Raw genomic sequence first — 21,129 nt, 5'->3', positions numbered from 1 at the left:
TAATTACAATGCTTAAAAATAGTAAGTTTTACATTTGTATATTTAAGGAGAAGCACAGACTACTGCTCTCTGAGGAGGGGGTAAAATGGGATCCAGTGGGAGCCACCCCTCCTCCCAGCATCCCACGGGATCCAGAACTGTGCAGGGCAGACCTCCCCATTCTTGGGGCACTGGGACCCAGATGGTACCACCCCTCCCTCCATGGGGGCCTTCGAGAAAACCGCAGAGAGGAGCCAGCCAGAGACTCCAACCAGTAGAGACAGAAGCAGCCAAAGCAGGGATCTTTGGTCCTGGGGACATGTGGAGAAGTTTCTACAGTTTTGACTGGACTTTCTCTGTCCTGTGCGCCAACTCCCCTACACCTTCAGTCTCTTCACTTCAGCTTTGCTCTATACCTGATCCTATTACCATCTTCTCCCCTGCCCTGTCCCCCTCACGGCTTCCCTTTTCTTCCGGTTTAGCGGATCCCCTCCTCAATAAACTCCCCCGCCCCAAAACAGTGATGGAATTAATATGCCATTTGCTGACATCACATTTTTCACTCTGCGGGGGTGTTACCCTTCCCCTGATCCTGTGTCTGTCTTGTCTATTTGGACTGTGAAATAGCAACCACCTGTTACTGTGTGTTCATAGAGCACCTAGCACAAGGAGGCCCCACTCTTGGTTGGCCCTTAAACACTACCATAATATACATTATTATTATTATTATTATTAATAATAATAGAAGATGGATGCACAGATAGATGCAATCCCCATGGAAATTTTTTTCTTAAATTGGAGTTGTTTGTTGAAGTAATTAATATTATATTATTATTAAAAAAAAGAAAAGGAGAACTTGTGGCACCTTAGAGACTAACAAATTTATCTGAGCATAAGCTTATGCTCAAATAAATTTGTTAGTCTCTAAAGTGCCACAAGTACTCCTTTTCTTTTTGCAGATACAGACTAACACGGCTGCTACTCTGAAACCTATTATTATTAATGTAACCTTTAATTAAAACACATAACTACAGCATTACCATTGAGGAATGTATACATTAGAAAGACAGGAAATGACCAACTAAGGTAACTTACATAAACATACTATTTCCTTTACATTTCGTACATTTAATTAATAAGATTGACTTGAGCAAGTTTACCTTACAGATTCCAATAACAGCTGCAACCTTCCTCCATCAAGACATTCTTACAAATGCTTTCAACATATAGGTCACCCGTCTCTGTGTGTGTGTGTGTGTGTAATTGGTGATGTGTCTATCTTCTGCGTCAGAGTTCAGGTTGTTATTGGACTATGTAAGGTGCACATATCAATACTGATATTACTGTAATTAATGTAAACTAGCTAGTAATTTCCTGTCTTCTTAGTGATTCGGGTGTGTAATGGTCAGTATTGTGTTTGAGTTACATTCATTTCTTCAACAACCTTAAGTCTAAGTTAACAAAGATTTTTGTGTGGGGGAATTTCCTTGTGTTTGTAAAATAAATATAAGGATCCTTGAAAGCTTCAGGTGGGTTGGCACAGGAAACATTTGCCCCATACAGCTCCCACTGGTGCTATAGAAATAATAATAATTTGAGGTGGGATTTTCAAAGGAGCCTGATGACTTTTCCACACTCAGAGTTGCACCAGTTCAACCAAAGATGTGATTTTAAGCCCATTTGATTAAACTCATGCAAAAGGCTCTGAGAATGCTCTTATTTTGGCTTAATCAGGCTTATATCAATTTAGTTTAAGTTGGTTAGGAACAGGTTTAAGCTAAACTGAAAGAACCTGCTCTTAGGATGAAATAAGAGCATCCACACGGGTTTGGATCAATTTATCTGAACCAGTTGAAATGTGTGTGTAGATGAGGGTTAGAGAATCAATGTGTGAGAATATAATGCTAGTGAAAAATGCCAGATTAACAGCCCTGGAGACAAGTTTGTCTCTTTATCTGCAGGACAGGCATGCATGAAACACAACAAGGCAAGCTCCTCCCCTCCCCCCTGCACTGGCCCTGGTCCTCAGCACCACCCTGGCAGGACCACATCTAGGTAGGGGAGGGGACTTTCCTCTCCCTGTCCACATTCAGCCCTTGGTTTCTTCTCTTAGGGTATGTCTCCACTGTAGTCTGCAGATTTAACCCAGGTGATTAGCACCTGGGTTAGCTTGGTCCTGATGTGAGCAACCCCACTGCAAAGCACATTGGAGTTGTTGCATCCACACTGGTGCTGCATACACCTGTGTGAGGCATTCAGACTCCTGCAATCATGTTCTCTGCTTCAAAAAAAGCATTCACTAAGCTATATCACTCTATAAATGATTTTGCAGTGTATTGTGGGAGAACTTGTCTGTTCTTTGTGGGCCTCTCTGTAGAAGTGCCTTTAGCTCACCAATCCAGAAAGGTGAACCACTTCCAGCTTGGTATGCTCTAGTCTAGACTTCTGTCCATGGCCTCTGTTCCAACCAGTGGTAAGGCATAAATCCAACTCAGAATAGTGACCTGTTCCAACTGTTGGCATTAATGTAATTCTCATTTTGGAACCAGGAGGCAGACACAGGGCATGAGACATGGGGTCATTTTGGCAGCACCCTGTTCCCCTGAGAAAGTGGTGGTGTGCCTTGCTAAGGAGATCATGCAGGCTGCATGCAGACATGGAGCACTGAAGACAACTGATGCAAGTTTTAATAGCTGTAAATCTTCCTGTGCTGAATGGTAGTTCTGGAGCAGGGCTACAAGCACAGAGTGATGGAATCACACTGTCACGCAGACCTGGGACAACCAGCAATGGACCCAGAATTTCTGCACGAGGAAGGCCACCTTAGACTCCCAACCAGGATGCCTATGTTGGGGAGATTTGGAGCAGGGTATACTAAACTTTATTTTTATTATTGATTTGGACCTTTCTATTTATAACCCACAGAGTATGAAGAACGAGAGCAAAAGAGCAGCCAAAGCTATGCCAAGGTTTTTATATAGATAAACATCTTGAGCAGCCACTCTGCTGGCTGAAGAGAGAGCACACATATAGCATGCTAATGAAGATACACAAAACTGCCAACGTCTCGGTATTTAGCATAGGGAGAGGAATGCAGATTATCTTGCTTGGCTGCTGGAGAACTATCTACTTACAAGCAGAAAATGAAGGGCACCCAGCTGGCTAAACAATCACTCAGCCTCAGATTTCTCTGATGTGCAGTTCTTTTTTCCACTCTGAATAATACCTCCTTGAAGCTAATGAACCAATAAATAAAAGGTGGGAGATCGTCTTTATTCACGGTTACTACTACCTGGCATTAGAGCAGCATTCCTTGTGGTTTACAGTTTTACTATTATTATTTGTTTTATGGTAGCATGTGGAGCCCCACGCTTCACTCCACGGTGCTAAATGCTGCCCCCCACACAGAGTTTCTGTGCAGAAGAGTTTACGATCCAAATAGGCAAGACAGACAAAGAATGGGAAAAAGGAAATATAATTATCCCCATTTTACAGGTGGGGAAATGGAGGCAGAGCTTGTGTGACTGGAAAAGAGCTGCATAGCTCAAAAGTTTATCTGGCTCACCGACAACAGTTGGTCCAGTAAAAAGTATTACCGCACCCAGCTTGGCCCAGGATCACCCAGGGAATCTGTGGCAGCAGGGGACCCGCGTACCCATTCCCCCAAACCCATTGTTTAGATGAGGGACTTGCCGGGGGGCAGCTGTCTGGGCACAAAGACTCCCTGGTGCAGGCAGGGCCGCCTCTGCCTCCTGGTGTCGCCGGCTCTGGGAGGGTCTGTGCCACTTCCCGCCTCTTGGTGCAAGACCCGCCAAGGCTCCAGGGCCCATGGGATGAGCAGGGCTCGGGGCAGGACACAATCCGTGCATGCGGGAACCCTCCTGCGGCCCTGGTGACCTGGTGACCCACCCGCCCTGCAAGCTCTGTCTGGCCTCGCGCCTCAGGCTGCCCGCCGCCAGGGGTCACTCGGTCCCCCGCAAGGGGAGGGGAACAGAACAGCGACAGATTGGTGCGCATGCGCACAGACGCTTAAGCAAGGAGGGGCGGGGAAGAATAGTGCGCATGCGCACCGAGGGAGCGCGCCCGCCCACCTCCCGGCTTTTTCCAACACGACCCGCGGCAGGGAGACGGGGCGTGGCCAAGGTTCGGGTGGGGCGTGGCCAGCGGCAGGAGGGGGCGTGGCCAAAGCCCCTGCCCTGGCGGAGCCGCCCGCTCTGCGCTGTAGGTGCCGCCGCCGTCTCCTCAGCAGCGACAGGTGCGCGGCTCCCGGCCCGCCGCAGGTGGGTTGTTGCGGGCGCTGGGGCCGCCTGGCCCGGTCCGGAGCCGGCCGGGTCCCCTCAGGGGTCCGGTGCCCGGCTTGCTGGGTCCCGCCGCGCCCGGACGCCCCTGGGCCGGTGGGTTCGGCCCGTCGGAGCCCGGGTTCCCTCCGAGGGTCTGGCCCAGGCCGCCTCCCGGCGCCGCGGCCGGTGGTGGGGCTGGGCGCCCCCAGGCCCTGGCTTCCCCCCGGGCCCCGGCGGGCCGAGCTGCGCCGTGCCCGGAGCGACCTGCCGGGCTGAAGCTCCGCTCCCTGCCCGCAGCGCGGGCCGCCGTGGCGGGCGGGGGCCTGGCTCGGTCCATCCCGCAGGCAGCTGTCACAGCGGCCCGCTGCTCGCTGTGCCCCCAGGGCTGTGGGGGGAGCCCCCGGGGCGGCCCGAGCCGCACGGATCCGCGCTGACATGAGTCCTCGTAAACCGGGGCGGGCTGGGTCAAGCCTTTATGCCCGTCTTATGCCCTGGATTCGCTTCCTGCCCCTCCCGAGTCCTGGAAATCGGCTCGGCAAACCGCAGCAGGAGGAAGCCGCTGGTCGTGCCCACCGTGGGAATTTTCTCTGGAATGAAAGCTGGACATGTGACCCTTTGCTTGCTTGAGCTACTTTAAAAACCTAAAAGCCTGTGCCGCTCTCAAGCTGTGCTGTTATACAGTAAATCAAACCAATGCCCTTAGGAGCTTTTGCTGTATAAAGTTCTCATGACTGCATAAATCTTGGATAGATTTGCCACCTCCATGTTCAAAATGAAACCGAACAGAAATGGTTTCTTCATATTGTTACCCTGTTTGGCCTTAGTGGCTAGTTTAACAAAAAAACTCTGGAGTCTAGTTGGTGGTTCTAATTAGGTGTAGAAATTGGTGATAGTCAAGTATTTATTTCTCTAATGCACTCTTCTTTATTTACAAAGAATACATAAAGCCCTGTGTCTCTGAATGCAGAAAGAATTAAGAAGCAGAAGACTGTTTTGTTTTTGTAACTCACAGCCCCAAGCAGTCTGTACCCCCAACCCAAAAATTTCTCCCCAGGTTTCTTCTAGGGTCAGCTACATTCTTTCAACTGCTCTTTCCAGCTGTCTTTCACTCTCTCTTTTTCCAGTTTCTGTTTTGCCTTCCCATACATGTACCACCTACCCAAAACAGTACTCAGCAAAAGTTCCTTGATGGGTTCACATACTTCTTTTGTCGTAGGTGGGGGTTTATCCTTACAGTAATGGTAGGCATGAACTCACCATTCAGTTATCAGCCTCAATGAGGTTTTAACTTCATCCATAACAAGGTTTCACTGGGCTCGTAATATAAATTGTCTGATCACTTGTGTTAATTTTCTCTCTTTTTCTGTGCTATGCAGTATTGAAAATTCAGCAATGAAAGTTGTCTGCTCCCATCTTTCAAAGAAATGAAAGGTGTCTGATGGCATCTTGTTACGTTTGTGGAGAGCCTGTTTTATATAGGCTGCTAACAAATATTTAGTCAAGGGCATGGTATAGTCTTCACATTCTTTCAGGATATGCCCTAAATACTAGGTGAACTCTTCGAAATGCGATTTAAGAAAAAAGCCCCAGTAATAATTATTTTGCTGTTACAAGCCTCTCATACCATTAAAGAGGAAAAATGTTTAGAGTTATCCTCCCTTTTCCAGCTTTGGTACAAATCTGGACCACAGTATCTTCATGAGCTACAGTGTGATGGTTGTAGGTTACACCCTAATTTGATAACCACCTTGTTTCTGTGTAAGCTTGTCTCAAGTGACTTGTTCATGGCCACCTTTCCTCCTCAAGTGTGGACTTATTTGTTTGGGGTAGGAAATCCAGGAATAGTTTTGAATTTTGAATTGAGCGGTTGGGAAACTGAAAACTTATATTCAAAAACGATTAAACTAGAAAACATTCAGATTTTCCTGCCACAATTCTAGGAGATAGTGCAGTTAGCATTTTGTCCTATTCTGGAATATTATGGTTGTGGTGTCTTCAGATCTAATTAACTGACTGCAGACTTTGATCTTATTCTATTAATTGAAAGATTAGACTGTATAGTGAACCCAAAGAGCCTTATTCTTTCATAATTTCTCAAGTGGGAGGTAATGTTTAGTTCAAGGTACTATGTTATGGTAGTACACAGATATTAATAGGATCTGTGAACTTCTTGAGCAGTGCACATTCTCTTTTATTTCGTTGATTACCTGCAAATTTTTAAAGTACGTTCTACAGAGAGAGAATTCTGCTGTTGTGGTATAGAATCTTAATTTGTCTTTCTATAAACAGTATCATAGCTGGTATCTTTATCAGCTTAGGAGCACCTGTACATCCATTGTTCTTCCTTGGGCAGTAGGAATATTTCTACTATTCCTACTGTATCTGCTTTAATAAACTTCTGTTAGAAAGTCAAGTGATTCAACAGGTGTATCTCTCTGTATTTTTAGCTTGACCAATTTGTAAACTAGCATTCAACTAATGAAATTAAACATTAATTTTTTTTAGAGGATGGTCTTCTGTTTTTGTTTTTTTGTGGTGTGCAGTGCCCCCAGTGGTTCAGCAGAATGTGACAGAAATATATTTATAATAACTGGTCTGATATTTCTTAGGGTGACAGTATCGGTTAAAAATGTAATTTTTACACGTTCAACTTTTAACTGAACATCCTGAATATTTGAATTGTACAAGCAAAGCCTATTCCTAAAGGAGGTTGACTCTTATGCTATGTCTACGCTACTGCGGTAAGTCGACCTATGGTACGCAACTCCAGCTACGTGAATAACAGCTGGCGTCAACGCACCTTAGGTCGAGTTACAGCAGGGGACTTACCTTGCTCTTCTTGTTGGGGATAGAGTACAGGGGTCGACTGGAGAGCGATCTGCTGTCGATTTGGCAGGTCTTCACTAGACCCGCTAAATTGACCGTCGGTGGATTGATCTCAGCGCCTCGATCCTGGCTGTAGTTTAGACCTGCCCTTAGCAAATGTGAAGAAGCTTAATGAGAGGTTGTGGTAGCTACTGCTACTTCAGTGTTCTGTTGGCACTGAAGTCAATAGCTTGGTAGCTAGACAGTTAAGCGTCTCTGAGCCCCAGGCAGAATCAGGTATTTGTGTTGATGCAGATATCTGAGCCTTTTACCAAAGAACACTTTGTATGAATATAAGTCCATTATTCAGTATGTTAAATGACCCCTCATATTTGAATATGGTCCCGCTGATTTAACACAGATATTTATCAGATCTGGTTTTAACATCAAATGCTTGTACTACCGCTGAGTCTTAAATCTAGGTTTTTACATCATGTTTAAAACAAGAATTGTGAATGACAACTTTCTGGGAAATGGCATTCTGAGCAGTAAATATCTGAGACTTAGGTGCTATTATTTCTGAGAAAATGGCTCCAAAGTCTCTGTAGATCAGAAAACTGGCAGGGAGATGTTTGTTTCTGTATTCTATGGTACCAAAGTTAAAATTCAGCAAAGTGGCCTGGTGTTTTGTATCTCTTGTTTGTTACATGCCCAGCTATTGAAGATTTTTCCTCATACGATGACCTAATGAGTCGTAGTCCTGATAAATTACTATTTAGATGACAGACAAATGAACTTCTAAAAATCCTAGGACCTTCCTGTGAGGGCAAAAAGATACAACACTGAGCAACATATATAAAACTTGAAAGTGTATATACTGCCTATAACTGTTGACCTGAAGAAGAGCTCTGCGTAAGCACAAAAGCTTGTCACTCTCTCCAACAGAAGTTGATCCAATAAAAGATACTGCCTCACCCACATCGTCTCCCTAATATCCTGGGATCAACATGGCTACAACAACACTGCATGTAACTATTGTAGGTTATCACCAGAAAAATAAATGTATACACCTCTATTTTATTTAGAAAAAAAAAAAAAAAGATCTTGGGTAATGAATTGGCGGATTAGTGGGTCATCAATGGGATGATTTAGTTGGGGATTGGTCCTGCTTTGAGCAGGGGGTTGGACTAGATGACCTTCTGAGGTCTCTTCCAACCCTCAACTTCTATGATTCTGTGATCAATGTATACCTCTGCTCTGCTTCAGTTGATTTTGCTTTGTTGGTCCCACTGCTCAGCTCTGATGTCCCTTTTGCTATTAACTAATGAGCTGTTACAGCAGATGCTTCTTTTTGCAGACACCTCAATATAAATGTCTTTAAAAACAAACCACTCTGCCCTACCTGGAGGCAGCTAACTAATAGGGAGTCAAATCTGTGTATAAATATTTTCTCTAGATCTTCCAATATATCTATATATAGGTTTTACTCTACTATGGTAAATGTAAAGTTTTAATTTACAGTGGCTGTGATGCAAATGGGGAAGTTTAGTTATGGCTGATGTACCATTTTCTACTCCACCTTTTGTAAATTGTCATAAAAACTTGCCAGGCTCCAAATATTCTCATCCACCCTTCCACAATGATGATAAAAATGCTAGTTTACTACCCCATTTAACCCAGCACGCGTGCCCCCCCCCCCAACACTAACTCAGCTCAAGATGAATTTTGCAAGGCTGTTTTAATAGGTTATCTTAGTTTGAGTGATTAGTGTATTAGACAGTTATAATGCTATTTCAGAGTTCTCGGTATCATTACATAAAACAAACGAAAATATTCACTAAACCTGTAATCTTGTAGAGACTTGTATGTTCTTAAATTCATGTACAATGAGTAGTCATATTCAAGTCAGATGTTCCTGTGTCTGAGCTAGTTTCTTCTTGAGGTGGAATTGCAGTGGCATGGTAGGGAACCTGCTTTTCTCAGTTCAGAGAAGTCTATGGTACCAAGCTTGGATCTGACAAGAACCATGCACCCACCTGGTTCCATATATGGTATCATCTTACTCCAGAACTGTGGTTTCCATGCCAATGAGGGCTCATTATCCACATGGAGAATACTCTAGATCTCCTCCAACAGATCCAAAGAGGCAGTAATTGGGGTGCTTTCCTTGCCTCCATCCCAGGAACATGGTTCTGTAACCCCTAAAATCTGTTTTGATTTTCATGGGATACCATTACAAGGTGATAACCCCATCGGCACAGCTAGTCATGCTTGGGAGACTCCTTTTGTAGAGAATCTCTTACTGGACTAGGCTAATGGGTTGGTCTTATGGTCCTTTGGAGCCCTTTTAAAGAAGGCTTGTAGTTGTTACAGGTTTTACTTGAGTGCCTTTCCACAACATGCAAGAGGAATTTCTCATTGTGGTCTGAGGCAGATTACAGTTTATTGTCCAAGAGGAACGTTTCTTAAATCCTCGTTCTTGCTGTTGCAACTCTTCTTTTATAAGACTAGTCAACCATGTTGGGCAAAACTCAAGGAAACTCAGAACTACGCTACCAAAAATACAACAAAACAGTTGAAAAGCTAAAATAAAAACACTTTTAATCTTTAATGCTAACAATGTAAATTATTTACAGCCAGATTTGAATGGAGCAGGGAAGAAGTTGGTTCCATGACTCGTCAAGCAGAGAGAAAGGAGTTGATGAGGCAGGTTATTTATGTACTCTCCCTATGGAATGTGTAGCTTGAGGGAATTTCTCATTCCTCCTATCAGGCAAATACTGCTCAAAAAGGTTCCATAACAATGTAGCTAGGCATATGACTTCTACAGTGGGACTGTGGAGGTAGATACATTTGGAGTACAGACATTGGTGCTAGCAAGTAACCCCTTTATTACCTACGCTTCTGGATTTCTCTGGGTGCCTTGTCTGTGTCCTTTAGATTGTGAATCTCTGGGGCAGAGAATGTCTTTGTATTGTGCAGCACAGAGCATGTTTGTACAAAACAGATAGTAAACTAATACTCGTAGTCAATGAATATTGCTTTCTGGAAGTGGTCTGGAATGAATTTACCCAGAAGAGGCTAGGAAGTAGCATGGATGCTTTAGAAACATGATGAATCTTTAAACAAAGTAAGATAGATATTGGAAGGTGTTAAGAAGATGGAACACAGATTTGTTAACATCTTCCTGACAACTTTCATTTTGTGTGTGTGTGCATGCATACTACTTTGCTTCAATTTTGAAAAACATAACAGCGATTGCTCCTGTTATGGAAGAGATGTTTGCTGGAATGAGTCATGATTGTTTTAACACAGATGTGCCCTGTAGGTAAAGGAGTGGTATCTGAAATGTAATGCATGTGTTATCTGCTGGAAGTCAAAATTATTACTATCAAAGGTAAATGAACAGAATGTTAGTGTTTAAAACAAGGTGTGTTGTTTAAACATTCCTGTTTACTTTCACCTTCCTTTGCATATTCTTTCTGTTACAACAGTGCAGCATTTTAATGTCCGTATCAGCTGGCCACCTCATCTTGGTAACAGGATTTTCCTCCTAAATGATCTGACCTTCAACCAATTAAAAATTACAAAAGAAAAGTCTTTTTGTATACATCTTAATTGCTTACAAAATGAACTAATTCCACTCCTGTCACTATTCCACCAAGTTGTACACCCAAACCAGGGTGAAATTGCAAAATCACACAATAGAGGTAACTGAAAGTGAAATCCAGCTTTGTTACATGTGCCCTGTTTAGAGCATGTCGGTCATTTTCAGTTAGCGTTAAACAGCAGGCTTAATCCTGTAAAGCCCAGGTATGGAGCATTACATGTAAAAGTGCAAGGTACAAAGCATGGAGAAACTGATCCTGTTTTAACGAGCATTTCTGTGTAGTTAAGAGAGGGATATATTAGCACATGGATTACACTTACCCACAAATCTCAGCTATGGCTATTCACTGTCGCTTGGCTTCTTGGCATCCTTGGAAGGGAGCGGACTAACTGGTGACTAGAGACTCTTCTACAATGGAATTTTCTTTGGTTATAGCCATACATAAACGGGCATTATTCATGTGCAAATAGTGGCCTTGTCTGCCTATGCTGCAGTTTGCACAAAAGCAGCTATATCAGTGATGGCTGTAATTGAGGAAAATCTCTTGGTGTAGACAAGGCCTTGTTAATGTGAAGGAATGTATCTAGAACTTGTGCACCTTTTAACTTCCACTTACACTGGAGCACAGCAGCCTTGCAGGAGCAAGGCCTTAATGTCTGTAGACATTTAGTGCAAAATTATTTGTGTATGGAAGAATCTTGCTACTAAGTGATTTGTGATCATGTGGGCTTCACTACATGCTTTCTTTCCGTGCTAGAAAAGGATCTTACAGGTTAGTTTCACTGGATTTTCAGTGTCATGAGACAAGACTTTATAAGCAAGTACTTTGAGTAACTTTTCATCTTGTGAACACATGCACTGTCTGCCCTAACTATGCAAAAATGTTTCAGAGTACATAGTTTGGAAAGTGTCAAGAGACTGACATCAGTAATATCAAATCCATCCAGAACTGAAATTACAGTCATAGTCCCCTTTATGACCCTTTTCAGGGATTTGAAACTTGGCCCTTGAAAATTTCAGCTGGGCATAGAAAGTCTCTGAGGTTTAGCACAGTAGTTCCTTGTTTGGTTTTCCCCCACCCACCCTACCATTTGAGGACCCAGTAGTATGTTTTTTGTTTTTTACTGTTTGATATTGTGGCTAATATGAAAGCAAAACTTCCTATGCAAACGCTAGTTTTGGCACTGGTTTGTCAATATGTGCTGTCTTGGATAGTACAATAGTCTTGTTGTCCTTTCAGAACTTGTGCCAGTGAAATTCAAATGGGCTGTTCTGAAGAACCCTGTCCTTGGTGGAGACACATCCATGGATGGTTCCTGGTGCGCAGTGGTTACCATCTCTAGTACCTGAAGTTGGAAAAAGTTAGAATGTATTGACTTGTCCACCTACAGATTTTTAAGAGTTGTGCTCCAACTGCATCAGGAGTGTAGCCTGAAAGGATTGATCTGAAATCTGTCTAATGGTAGTGCAGCCTGGATTTGCTGTGCTTGCAAAGTGTCTGCTTCCAAACCAGGAAGTAATCATGAGTGCATCATATCATAAAATAGGTTATCATCCTTATACGCATTTTTCCCTATTCTGGGTCCTTTTTTGCATAGGTTAGAAAAATGTCCCTAGAGAAGTATGCTAGTTCTCTGCCTTTCGCTGTGGTGACACTGTCAAATTTACTTAGTGCTTCCATTTCAGGTGTGATTTTTACTCCAAGAGTGGATCTGTGGAGCTATATTCTGAGGCCTCGTCAGCATCTAGTAAGTAAATCTTTTTTTCACTTGTGAATAGAGCAAATTAAATACAGGAAACTGAAAAAATATCAGTCTAGGTCGCATTTCTTTACTGTAACACTAAGGATCCCTCTAGCAATTTATGCTCCCATATCTTATGGGAGCAATCTTCAGACATGTGAGAAGAGATGTTACCTTAAAAACAGTGTCTCTGGTGTGATCAACTGATATTCTGTTCCCCAATATCACAGAAAGGAGGAACAAGCAACATGCCCATTAGGAGTCAAATCATTTGTGGCGTTATCATGGGGCCCTCAAAACTGTTCTAAAATAATAATAATAATAATTGGATATGCGTAAATTCTGGTTTTGCTTTCTGACAGCTTCCACACTAAAGAGCTGTTCAAAACCATGTCCCAGTTTACAGCAGTACAGTATGTTTAAAGCCATTCCTCTAGGTAACTGAGAGCTGTTGTAATATCAAGTTTGCAGACCTGTCTATGAGCAGAGGACTAGTTCCAACTCACAAAGGAAGCGGCTGCTGCATTAAATCTGAAGACCATGACAATAAATGAGCAATGTTTGCATAGGAATTACATCCTCTTAGGTTTCATAACTCTAACCTTCTTACATAAATGCCTGAAGGTTTGTTTTAGAAGCCAGAGTGGGTAAGGGCAGGCAGGGCTTCCTGGAGCTTTTCGTGCCATGGAACCTATGGATCTGAATTGTGGGGGGTCTCCTGTTAGCGTTCTTTTCACTCTGAGCTTGTCCTCTCTTCCCATTCTGTTGCAATGGTCAGTGTTTTTACCAGTAAAATAGATTATAAAGTTGCTTGAATATGATTTTTAATCTAGAGCTATTGATTTAGTTTTTTATCCACTTGATCCAAGGAGCCTGCAGTGACTGTTACTTGGCAACAATTATATGAAACATGCTTGTAGTGCCCAAATAAAGACTGACAATTTGTAGCCACTCAGTCCAAATCCTTTTTGGATCACTATTTCATATTGATTGCTTCTTTGCTTTGTTTTTCATAGATATTTCTGCTTTCACAAGATGGAGCCATCTCCATTTAACAGAAGACAATGGACATCACACTCTCTGAGAATCACTGCCAAAGAGCTTTCTCTAGTCAACAAGAATAAGTCATCAGCTCTCCTTGAGAGATTCTCCAGGTAAGTGCTGTGAGGCTTTAGTTCAAAAACAGGTGTGTAGCCTAGCAGCTGACACCTTGCAAGCTGATGGTGGCCATTCCCCATCTGCACTGCTTACCTTTTTAAAATTCAGTTAAACCCCATCCTCTGTGCAATAAAATACTCATAGAATGTGCTTCAGGCAATTGGCAAATCCTGATGCATTAGCCATAGAACTACAATACCCCTTTCCGGCTGCCATTGTGAGCACTAGCACCCCCTCCTGCTGGAAGAGAAGGTGGAACCTTGACGGTTGATTCATGATATTCTATTAGGCATCCATAGTTGGGGCTTAGTAGCTACCACCCATGGATTTACTCTTCCATCAGAAACAGATCTTTGCATCCTTTGTATGAGATGAAAAGTTCACCAGTCCTACACTTTCTACAAGGCATGGTGGCGAGCAGGATCTCCTTTCACAACTACAGCATAATTCCAGTTTGAAGCCCAGTACTGACAGTTGCCAATGATGGATTTCCTGATAGGAAACCCAAGGGGTTAAAAGGGCTAGTCTAGAAACAGTATTTTAACAAAGGGTTCTTCATAGATCTCCCCCTTAGCCTGTGGTAATCTTTGTTTACTGGGGGAGTGCTCACTTGCAGAGAGGCAAGATTGGTTTCCCATTCAAACAATAATGCTTTATTGTAACCAAGAAAGAAGGCAGCCCCACTCAAACACTTACATTAAGTGTGCTTGCTGGAAATGCATGTCATTGGTACTTGAGAAATGTGCAGACCACAGGTGGGACCTTGAGTGTAAATTGGGCACTTAACTCCCTTAGGGTATGTCTACACTACGGAATAAGGTCGAATTTATAGAAATCGGTTTTATATATTCGAGTGTGTGTGTCCTCACAGAAGTGCATTAAGTGCATTAACTCGGCGGAGTGCTTCCACAGTACCGAGGCTAGAGTTGATTTCCAGAGCGTTGCACTGTGGGTAGCTATCCCACAGTTCCCGCAGTCTCCGCTGCCCATTGGAATTCTGGGTTGAGATCCCAATGCCTGATGGGGCTGAAACATTGTCGCGGGTGGTTCTGGGTACATATCGTCAGTCGCCCCTTCCCTCCCTCCCTCCCTCCATGAAAGCAAGGGCAGACAATCGTTTCGCGCCTTTTTTTCCTGAGTTACCTGTGCGGACGCCATACCACCGCAAGCATGGAGCCCACTCAGGTAACCGTCACCGTATGTCTCCTGGGTGCTGGCAGACGCGGTACGGCATTGCTACACAGTAGCAGCAACCCATTGCCTTGTGGCAGCAGACGGTACAATACGACTGGTAGCCGTCCTCGTCATGTCGGAGGTACTCCTGGTCGCCTGTGTGAGGTCGATCAGGAATGCCTGGGCAGACATGGGCGCAGGGACTAAATTTTTAGTGACTTGACCAGGTCATTCTCTTAAGTCCGGCAGTCAGTCCTATTGAACCGTCTTATGGTGAGCAGGTAGGCAATATGTCCTTCTGCACCGTCTGCTGCCAGCCAAAGATGTAAAAGATAGATGGAGTGGATCAAAACAAGAAATAGACCAGATTTGTTTTGTACTCATTTGCCTCCTCCCCTGTCTAGGGGACTCATTCCTCTAGGTCACACTGCAGTCACTCACAGAGAAGGTGCAGCGAGGTAGATCTAGCCATGTATCAATCAGAGGCCAGGCTAACCTCCTTGTTCCAATAAGAACAATAACTTAGGTGCACCATTTCTTATTGGAACCCTCCGTGAAGTCCTGCCTGAACTACTCCTTGATGTAAAGCCACCCCCTTTGTGGATTTTAGCCCCCTGAAGCCAACCCTGTAAGCCGTGTCGTCAGTCGCCCCTCCCTCCGTCAGAGCAACGGCAGACAATCATTTCGCGCCTTTTTTCTGTGCGGACGCCATACCAAGGCAAGCATGGAGTCCGCTCAGCTCACTTTTGCAATTAGGAGCACATTAAACACCACACGCATTATCCAGCAGTATATGCAGCACCAGAACCTGGCAAAGCGCTACCGGGCGAGGAGGCGACGTCAGCACGGTCACGTGAGTGATCAGGACATGGACACAGATTTCTCTGAAAGCATGGGCCCTGCCAATGCATGCATCATGGTGCTAATGGGGCAGGTTCATGCTGTGGAACGCCGATTCTGGGCTCGGGAAACAAGCACAGACTGGTGGGACCGCATAGTGTTGCAGGTCTGGGACGATTCCCAGTGGCTGCGAAACTTTCGCATGCGTAAGGGCACTTTCATGGAACTTTGTGACTTGCTTTCCCCTGCCCTGAAGCGCACGAATACCAAGATGAGAGCAGCCCTCACAGTTGAGAAGCGAGTGGCGATAGCCCTGTGGAAGCTTGCAACGCCAGACAGCTACCGGTCAGTTGGGAATCAATTTGGAGTGGGCAAATCTACTGTGGGGGCTGCTGTTATGCAAGTTGCCCACGCAATCAAAGATCTGCTGATATCAAGGGTAGTGACCCTGGGAAGTGTGCAGGTCATAGTGGATGGCTTAGCTGCAATGGGATTCCCTAACTGTGGTGGGGCCATAGACGGAACCCATATCCCTTTCTTGGCACCGGAGCACCAAGCCGGCGAGTACATAAACCGCAAGGGGTACTTTTCAATAGTGCTGCAAGCTCTGGGGGATCACAAGGGACGTTTCACCAACATCAACATGGGATGGCCGGAAAAGGTACATGACGCTCGCATCTTCAGGAACTCTGGTCTGTTTCAAAAGCTTCAAGAAGGGACTTTATTCCCAGACCAGAAAATAACTGTTGGTGATGTTGAAATGCCTATAGTTATCCTTGGGGACCCAGCCTACCCCTTAACGCCATGGCTCATGAAGCCGTACACAGGCAGCCTGGACAGCAGTCAGGAGCTGTTCAACTACCGGCTGAGCAAGTGCAGAATGGTGGTAGAATGTGCATTTGGACGTTTAAAGGCGCGCTGGCGCAGTTTACTGACTCGCTTAGACCTCAGCGAAACCAATATTCCCACTGTTATTACTGCTTGCTGTGCGCTCCACAATATCTGTGAGAGTAAGGGGGAGACGTTTATGGTGGGGTGGGAGGTTGAGGCAAATTGCCTGGCCGCTGGTTACGCGCAGCCAGACACCAGGGCGGTTAGAAGAGCACAGGAGGGCGCGGTACGCATCAGAGAGGCTTTGAAAACCAGTTTCATGACTGGCCAGGCTACAGTGTGAAAGTTCTGTTTGTTTCTCCTTGATGAAACCCCCCGCCCCTTGGTTCACTCTACTTCCCTGTAAGCTAACCACCCTCCCCTCCTCCCTTTGATCACCGCTTGCAGAGGCAATAAAGTCATTGTTGCTTCACATTCACGCATTCTTTATTCATTCATCACACAAATAGGGGGATGACTACCAAGGTAGCCCAGGAGGGGTGGTGGAGGAGGGAAGGAAAATGCCACACAGCACTTAAAGTTTACAACTTTAAAATTTATTGAATGACAGCCTTCTTTTTTTGGGCAATCCTCTGTGGTGGAGTGGCTGGTTGGCCGGAGGCCCCCCCACCGTGTTCTTGGGCGTCTGGGTGTGGAGGCTATGGAACTTGGGGAGGAGGGCGGTTGGTTACACAGGGGCTGTAGTGGCAGTCTGTGCTCCAGCTGCCTTTGCTGCAGCTCAACCATACACTGGAGCATACTGCTTTGGTCCTCCAGCAGCCTCAGCATTGAATCCTGCCTCCTCTCATCACGCTGCCGCCACATTCGAGCTTCAGCCCTCTCTTCAGCCCGCCACTTACTCTCTTCAGCCTGCCACCTCTCCTCCTGGTCATTTTGTGCTTTCCTGCAGTCTGACATTATTTGCCTCCACGCATTCGTCTGTGCTCTGTCAGTGTGGGAGGACAGCATGAGCTCGGAGAACATTTCATCTCGAGTGCGTTTTTTTTTTTCTTTCTAATCTTCACTAGCCTCTGGGAAGGAGAAGATCCTGTGATCATTGAAACACATGCAGCTGGTGGAGGAAAAAAAAAGGGACAGCAGTATTTAAAAAGACACATTTTATAAAACACTGGCTGCACTCTTTCAGGGTAAACCTTGCTGTTAACATTACATACATAGCACATGTGCTTTCGTTACAAGGTCGCATTTTGCCTCCCCCCTCCCTGTGGCTAACAGCGGGGAACATTTCTGTTCAGCCGCAGGCAAACAGCCCAGCAGGAATGGGCTCCTCTGAGTGTCCCCTGAAGAAAAGCACCCTATTTCAACCAGGTGACCATGGATTATATCTCACTCTCCTGAGGATAACACAGAGAGATAAAGAACGGATGTTGCTTGAACGCCAGCAAACATACACTGCAATGCTTTGTTGTACAATGATTCCCGAGTACGTGTTACTGGCCTGGAGTGGTAAAGTGTCCTACCATGAAGGACGCAATAAGTCTGCCCTCCCCAGAAACCTTTTGCAAAGGCTTTGGGAGTATATCCAGGAGAGCCGCGAATGCCAGGGCAAAGTAATCCTTTCACATGCTTGCTTTTAAACCATGTATAGTATTTTAAAAGGTACGCTCACCGGAGGTCCCTTCTCCGCCTGCTGGGTCCAGGAGGCAGCCTTGGGTGGGTTCGGGGGATACTGGCTCCAGGTCCAGGGTGAGAAACAGTTCCTGGCTGTCGGGAAAACCGGTTTCTCCGCTTGCTTGCTGTGAGCTATCTACAACCTCGTCATCATCATCTTCCTCGTCCCCAAAACCTGCTTCCGTATTGCCTCCATCTCCATTGAAGGAGTCAAACAACACAGCTGGGGTAGTGGTGGCTGAACCCCCTAAAATGGCATGCAGCTCATCATAGAAGCGGCATGTTTGGGGCTCTGACCCGGAGCGGCCGTTCGCCTCTCTGGTTTTCTGGTAGGCTTGCCTCAGCTCCTTCAGTTTCACGCGGCACTGCTTCGGGTCCCTGTTATGGCCTCTGTCCTTCATGCCCTGGGAGATTTTGACAAAGGTTTTGGCATTTTGAAAACTGGAACGGAGTTCTGATAGCACGGATTCCTCTCCCCATACAGCGATCAGATCCCGTAGCTCCCGTTCGGTCCATGCTGGAGCTCTTTTGCGATTCTGGGACTCCATCATGGTCACCTCTGCTGATGAGCTCTGCATGGTCACCTGCAGCTTGCCACGCTGGCCAAACAGGAAATGAGATTCAAAAGTTCGCGGTTCTTTTCCTGTCTACCTGGCCAGTGCATCTGAGGTGAGAGCGCTGTCCAGAGCGGTCAAAATGGAGCACTCTGGGATAGCTCCCGGAGGCCAATACCATTGAATTGTGTCCACAGTACCCCAAATTCGACCCGGCAAGGCCGATTTAAGCGCTAATCCACTTGTCAGGGGTGGAGTAAGGAAATCGATTTTAAGAGCCCTTTAAGTCGAAATAAAGGTCTTCATCGTGTGGACGGGTGCAGGTTTACATCGATTTAATGCTGCTAAATTCGACCTAAAGTCCTAGTGTAGACCAGGGCTTAGTCTGCTTTGAAAATCCCAGACTATTTTCATAATATAGGCTGGTATATACTTCTGTAACTGGTAATGGGATGTGTGGAAGCCTCTCATGAGAGGCTGCTCCTCTGAATTATTTTTTAAATAACTGATCTCTAGTCCATTCCTGGAACATGCTATTTTGTTCTTTAGAAGTGTTGAGCGCAAGGAAGAAAATGCTAGTTATGTCCATCGTCAGTGATTCAATTGCCTCTAACTGTGATTTTGAAATTGAGCCTGGTCAATTTGCTAAACTTTAATAATCCTTTAAAATGGCATTTACTGGAGTAATTCACTGCATTATACTTTAACCAAGCAGGGCTTCCCTACCCTCATGAAAGCAATGGCAGGGCTATTTAGAGAAGGACACCCCAGTTACCACTGGGTTCACCAATCTTGAAATCGACATCAGGAAACCTAATCCTACTACAGCTCTTTCAGCTAAAACTACTGCTTTTAAAACCATTTTTATATCCCAAAATACCATGCAAACTGCCTGGCTCTTCTCAACTTGTGTTTAAGTTTGTGACTAACTATTAGTGAAATTGAGGGGCTGTTAGTGCAAGACTTAAACCATGCGTTGTGCAGACTCCTTTCCGATACTGGCACAATATCTCAGTCCCTGCCTTTAACATCATGTCTTTCCAGGCTGCCGCCGCCTTCAGTCTTCTGATATTTTTTCCAATGCAGCTCACTCTTTGCCTGTAATGTCCTTGCTGTTCCATTGCTGGGTCTCATGCACAACTCTGCCTGTGAACCTTGTTCCACCCATGCAGTTGCCCTGCCATTTACAGTCCTGGGCTTATCCAGCAATGGTAGTCAGTTGTACAAAAATGGAGAGATTTCTCATAGATTAGGATGAGATCACCATGTTAATTGTTGCAAGTGGCCAATCAGGATTTGAGCAAAAGCTTTCAAAATGTGCAAAACTAATACATAAATCCAATATGCTAGAACCTCACCATCTCGTCTTACCTTGTAGGCTACAACTGTAGTGCACACCTTTGAACAGCAGAGACCCAAACTTGTTACCAGACAGGCTGAACTCAGTACTTTGCTTCAGTGATGGAGACTCTTTGGGTGTTGCTAGTGTTCAGGGGTTGTGATGGGCAAAAGAATCGGCAAAGAAATGAGACAGACGAGACAAAATTTACTCTCCTAGAAATTAAACACTAAATTTGGGGAATATAAATGTCCCCCTCCCCCAGTGAGCTGCTACTGATAGAGTAGGTCCAAATTCTGCAATGCTACCAGTGGCTGCAGCTCCCCTGACTCCAGTGAAGTTACACTCAGATATGCAGAGCTGATAATCTTGGCCCATGTTTCCATAAACTGATCACATTCCTTCTACAGGCGTTTCCTTATTTTGAAAAATCAGTTAAGGTTTTGAGTTAAGTCTTGGCTCTGCACAAGCCTGAGCTCCTGGTTACACAAATGTATTTCTGCCACATGCTCCATTGTCATGGAAGTTAGCTACCTGGGGCTGTCGGTCTTTCCCAGAATCAGGTGTTTGCAGTGGCTTTTACTCTGCACGCACTTCATTTCAGCAGCCAAATAAAAAAGCCTTCGGGCACCAGCCTAACTGTTCCCTGCCACTCTTTCTGTCCCCAACTGAGCTGTTTGTTGGCCTTTTATCTGAGGATCAGGTGACCTGCTGATGATCACGCGATGCCTGACATCCAGTCAATCACCTGGGATGCATCTAATCAGTCAGAGGTGGGGGCTAAGCCAGCTCCTTTAAAGGGCCACCCTACCCTCTGACACATCTTCAGTCTGTTTTCTCCAGTACATTTTTGTGTCTCTATCCAGGAAGAGGCAGAGCAGCAAGGGACTCGCCCCGTTTGTTGCTCACTTCAGTTCCATGCCTTGCCATGAAGGAACTATGTTGGGAAGACAAACCTGGAAGCTTTGTAGCACAGTACATCCTAGATCCTCAAGGCTTGGACCAGCGTAACTACATCCATCAAGTGCAGGCGCTTGTGTGGTTTTCTTCTGTCCCGCAGAATGGAAGTTGCTTGTGCAGCTTATGGGGTGGGAGAGCAGCACAGGCTTTCTGCTTCTTTAGACTAACAAAGGAGAGGGAGGGAGAA

The 21,129-nt window shown here is 45.2% G+C and overlaps 1 protein-coding gene across 5 annotated transcripts in view; it reads left to right on the top strand.

The window, feature by feature from the left end:
- The first annotated feature begins 4,216 nt into the window (after positions 1 to 4,216).
- The window catches only part of LIMA1 (LIM domain and actin binding 1), a 46,209-nt gene continuing 29,296 nt past the window's right edge, over positions 4,217 to 21,129 (top strand). For 2 of the 5 annotated variants that reach the window (XM_074935804.1, XM_074935807.1), the window contains exons 1-3: positions 4,241 to 4,259; positions 12,361 to 12,422; positions 13,433 to 13,570. In XM_074935804.1, coding sequence (XP_074791905.1) covers positions 13,452 to 13,570 — 119 coding nt within the window. In that variant the 5' untranslated portion in view covers positions 4,241 to 4,259; positions 12,361 to 12,422; positions 13,433 to 13,451. The other 3 variants (XM_074935805.1, XM_074935806.1, XM_074935808.1) reach the window with 3 other exon arrangements.

The sequence above is a fragment of the Natator depressus genome, chromosome 20 (assembly GCF_965152275.1).
Source record: "Natator depressus isolate rNatDep1 chromosome 20, rNatDep2.hap1, whole genome shotgun sequence".
NCBI lineage: Eukaryota > Metazoa > Chordata > Testudines > Cheloniidae > Natator > Natator depressus.
The sequence above is the reverse complement of the archived record's forward strand: the minus strand, read 5'-3'. Positions and strand labels throughout refer to the sequence as shown.